The sequence below is a fragment of the Eurypyga helias genome, unplaced genomic scaffold (genome assembly GCF_000690775.1).
Source record: "Eurypyga helias isolate BGI_N326 unplaced genomic scaffold, ASM69077v1 scaffold19182, whole genome shotgun sequence".
NCBI lineage: Eukaryota > Metazoa > Chordata > Aves > Eurypygiformes > Eurypygidae > Eurypyga > Eurypyga helias.
The window spans coordinates 11,915-16,631 of NW_010234274.1; the positions used below are offsets into that span (position 1 = coordinate 11,915).

Sequence of the window (4,717 nt, forward strand, 5' to 3'; positions counted from 1 at the left end):
GGTTGCATCAACTCACACCAACAAGCCCAAGACAGAGGTGCTGTTATTACATCCTCCAGTATCACTCCTGCTAAGCAGGAGCAAACAGAACTTCTAGAATCCATTTAGCAGCATCTGTTAGCAGCATCAATTCTTGCCTCATTTGCCTGAGAATAGAAGCCATAACTTGTTTGCAGCCAGTATATTTAGGAGTCCTTGCCATCCACAGCACTACATGCCAAGTATACAACATACAGGGAGTCTCAGCTGCAGCGCGGGACATTTGGAAATTCCTCCTGCAGGGAGACATGTTCCATTTCCAAATGCTATAGTTTGGGAGATGCTTTCAGGTGGTAACAGCTCTGTTTTTGGTCCCACCACTGCTTCACTGGTGGCTTCCCAAGAGCTTAGGTCCCACCCAAGGAGATGGCTTACCTGGAAGATGGGGCATGTGCACAATTCCAATTCCCATCCATTGGAGCAGACCAGAGCTAAGGCTGACTGCTGTCCCTCCTCCCCACCAAGAGCACACGGAGAGGACAGAAACATTTCTCTTTATTAAGGCTGGGGAGTTACAATGACACTCCAGGAAGGCACCTATGTTTTCTGCACACAAGAAACAACCCAAGAGCAGTTAAACCCAGTACAGTAGCTGCCATGAATATAGCAACTTGGACCAGCACAGGAAGTCCTTCAGCAGCACCTGGAAAAGACAAGATCCACTTACTACACATTTTATTGTCTTTCCACCTTCTGTCAGTGGATGAACTTGCAAGCAGCTTTTGGAAGGAGTCCCACAGACTGTCTTTTGGTGGTTATACTAGAAAGTCATTGTCCAGGTGTGAAGTCATGGGGATTCATGACTAGCTCACCCTAGAGTCACCTTCACTTGAGACCTGAAGGGACAGTCACCAAAAACACACATACCATGTGGGGTCCTCGCTGCTGGTGCAAGACTTCCCGAGGAACTCCGTAACCCCTGATCTGGATCAAGGATTAATAATGGTCCAACTGAGACTTCAGCCTCTGCTGCCTTTGAGGACCCACCTAAGAAGAAATGGATGTAAATTAATTCAGATGGAAGGTAACTCCTGCTTAGTCTGGATTTCAGGATTTACAGAAAGGTAGACACTGCAAGAGCAGGTTTCCAGTAGTTTTAAATATAGGGACAGTTACTTGCTCAAGGACATGGAAGAGCTAGGTTTGTCCTCAATATACATTGGCTAAAGATCTTCCAGCATCTTGACTGTCCCAAACTGCCCTCAGGGTACATTTTGGACACAGAACCCTACCTTGCTTGGAAGGGATGTCCCTCTTCAAGCGCTTCCCTGACCATCTGGCCAGAGGGTTAATTCCTCTAGGGTGTCCTCCATAAAATGGACAGTTGCCAGTCTCACAGCAGCTGCAGATGTCTCCAGTACCTTCCACCGGAGCCCAGCTGAAACAGAATTACCTGTAAGCCCTCTTCTCTAGGCTGGTCCCTTCCCTACATGCACCAGCTACTCACAGACTGCTGGCTTTGTTGAAGGAACAAGCCTTGTTCAGTGGATCTGGGGCTTGGTCAGCTGGGGAGACCTTCAGGTGGCAGGTGATGTAGATCTAGAAGGGAAATAAAATCAAAATCCAAAGTTAAATTTGTTCATGCAGAACAACACAGCTTATGAACACACTGGGAGAGGAGGAGTAGGCACCACATCTCACCAAGTTTCTGTCATCTCCTGCAAACTTGAATGCATCAACCATGAACTGCAGAGTTTCCTGTCTTGGCCTTGGAGAGATGAAGGCTGAAGTGGTGTCATCTGATCTCCCATCCACCAAGCACCTGGACAAGGGTCAGAAGTCAGGGACATCCCAGCCAGCTACAGTAGTACCATCAAGACAGCACTGCAGCCCTTACCCGCTGAGGTCGATCAAGGCATATCGGGGAGAGGAGTTCCTGTCTGGGCTCAGGGTAGCAACACAGTCATCCACAAAAAGCCTTAGAGGTACATGGCCCCCAGATACAACATCAGCCTGAAGGTGCAAGCTGTCCCCCAGCTGGAAGCCATTGGAGAGTCTGTCAGAGCTCCAGTCATCTAGAACGCAGATACAAGGGTAGAGGTCACTTTGGAGGGTACATTGCCTTCCTTTGCACAGAGACTTCTTCACTGACCAGCAACCCCACATGTCACTTCTGCAAGATTTTATTTTAGCCCAGATTATAGCTCTGTTTGGGCTCTCAGCATGAGGCCAAGAGATGGCAGGAGCAGAGACCCAAGGGAAATGGGGGTGCCAGGTCTGTACCCACCATTCATGAGGCGCAGCGAGAACATCAGCCTCTCTTCTGCGGCAAGGGTGGAGCGAAAAGGAGCCCACGTGGGCCGGATAGCATTGCTGCTCACATTGCTCTTCCTAAATGGAAGAGATGTGTATTAACAAAGATGCCACCACAACCTCAAGTCCATAGGAGCAGAAACAGAGACCTTGCTTACTCACCGGGGGTAGTGACACTCAATAGGAACAACAGCTGGGTTGGTCCTTATAATGACCAGGTTGCCAGAAGGAGTAGGTTTGTAAGACAAACTTATTTTGTACATCAAGGAGTCTGGGGTCATCTGGAAGGAAAATTTGAGAGCTGATAAGTAAAACAAACTAGTCAACCAGAAGCTCAGCACCATCAGATACTCAGCACTGACTGTGCTAGGACACACAGGTCCATCAGCTGCAAAGGTACAGGCTGTCCTCCACATTCCCAATCCAGAGCATAAGATGCCACAAAACTTTGTACTGGCATCCCAACAAGGTTCCAGCCCTGTAGGAGGTCAGTCTCAATGACTCTGGTGACCCAGCAAGTGCCCACATCAGGTGGGCAAAGAGCAGGATAGGTCTGCAGACCTCCTCCCCCAAACAAACTGGGGCACACCAGCCCCAGGCAGCCCTTCTACTCTCCTGCTGAGGTCAGAAAACTGCCAGCAAGCCCCTATCCCTACTTCCCCAGCAGGAGTCACTGCAGTTCCAAGCCATGCCTAGTTCTCCCACGTACTCATGCATCCAGTGCATCTCTCAAGTCATAAAACCACTGCAAGGCTTGCTTGCTGTTGAGTGTGCACCTCACCTACAGCTTGGGAATGGTACCCATGCTCCAAAAACTAGCTCTGCTACAGTCACACCACCCCTCACTGGAAAGCTGCTGCAACCAGATGAGCATCTCACCACAAACCCTAGCATCACCTTTACCAGGTCATTTCTGGTACTGAGACCCCTGCAGAGATGAATTAGGCAGCATAACAGCACATCGCTCTTTCACAGCTAAGCCATCCAAAATAATTCCCCATTTACACACCTAGTACTGGCCACAGCCCAGAGAAGTCCATTTCCCATACAGCATTACGATGGAGCAGCCCCTCACCCCAGAATTCCAGCTCACCTGCAGGATGCTGCCACACTCGTGCAGCCCAGCCACAAAGGTCACCGTGCTCTCAGCAGCACTCTGGGACACAGGCAGGCAGGCAGCTGAGCCCAGGGTCAAGTCCAGAGCCTTGACCAAGCGTCCCGTGCCAAAGAGGTCCCTGTGCACCGTGACCACCATCTGTGCCTCCTGGCACTGCACAGTCACAGGGTGCAGTGGGGCAGCAGCCTGGAGCTGGGAGACATCCACCCATGCCCAGGGAGAGGGCTGGGAGAAAGAAGGAACATAGGGCCGGCTCCAAGAGGAATCACCCCGGACCCTCAAGACCCCTGAGTCCCTTTGAGGGAAACCCCAGGGGCTGTAAGATGCTACTTCAGCCAGCACCCAGCAGAACAGAGCAACACCCAGGCTGCCTCCCAACCCCATCTTGACCCCAGTAAAACCAGCTTATGGAGAAAAATGCTGCTCAGGAGCCTTTTATACCAGCACTCCCATCAACCCAGCTCAGCCAGGGCACACCTGGGAGCTGCAGGCAGGGCCCCACCCAGCGAGGATCAGCTCAGGACAACAGGACCCAGCTGGGACCATACCTCCCTCTTGGGCATGGATCATGATTTCCCTGAACCTGTCCTGGGAATTGCCTCAGAGCAGGTTGTCCCCTGTCCCTCTGGCTTGCCTGTAGCCAGTGGCATCAGCCACTGCCACCTCTGTGGCCAACTGACCACAAGCTCTCTGCTTTTGTCCCTTGTACCTCTGCCCATGTCCTTCTCGCTATATCAGGTGGAGCCAGTTGTGGACACTAACACGGCAAGGGGTCAGTCAGGCTCCCACAAGAATTTCTCCTCTGGTCTTTCCCACATCATCAGCATCAGCAATTCCCCAAAACCCAGATCCTGGAGCACCACTTGAGTTGACAGATTCAGAAATGGGGAGGACTTTAACTGCAAAATCCACCTGGGCTCTGGCCTCTGTGTGTTGGCAATCTGTCCATGCTCGATTTCATGGGTATCTGCGCTGCGTAATTGTAGATCGAGTAATGAAGGCATCATAACCGGCTTATTTGCATAGAAAGCAGAGGTACAAAAGCCGATCTTCCCATAATAGCAGCTGATAAGTGAATGACAGGCATAATCAAGAGATTAATTGGCCCTCGTGTGTTAATTATGCTAATTGGCACAGCTGCTTGTGTGTACAGTGCAATGACTAATGGCTCTACATCACTGAGCTGGATGAAGAGGTTGGGGGGTGTCACTCAAAGCTGCTTGCTGTGGTGGCAGAGCCCAATGAGTGGAGTCCCCTTGACATGAGGGTGATGCCCTGCACACACCTGCTCTGCAGTGGTGTGGCTGA

General features: G+C 51.0%; 1 protein-coding gene across 1 annotated transcript; it reads right to left on the reverse strand.

Moving 5' to 3' along the window:
- Nucleotides 1-576: 576 nt before the first annotated feature.
- On the reverse strand, nt 577-3,793 carry LOC104517387 (zona pellucida sperm-binding protein 3-like; the record flags this gene model as incomplete). The annotated part of the gene is made up of 9 exons (XM_010162028.1): nt 3,386-3,793; nt 2,455-2,573; nt 2,267-2,370; nt 1,877-2,054; nt 1,681-1,801; nt 1,487-1,578; nt 1,272-1,417; nt 907-1,026; nt 577-682 (listed from the first exon to the last, which is right to left on the reverse strand). Coding segments are annotated over exons 1-9 (1,394 nt in total), but the record flags the coding sequence as incomplete, so codon positions are not given.
- Nucleotides 3,794-4,717: the final 924 nt, after the last annotated feature.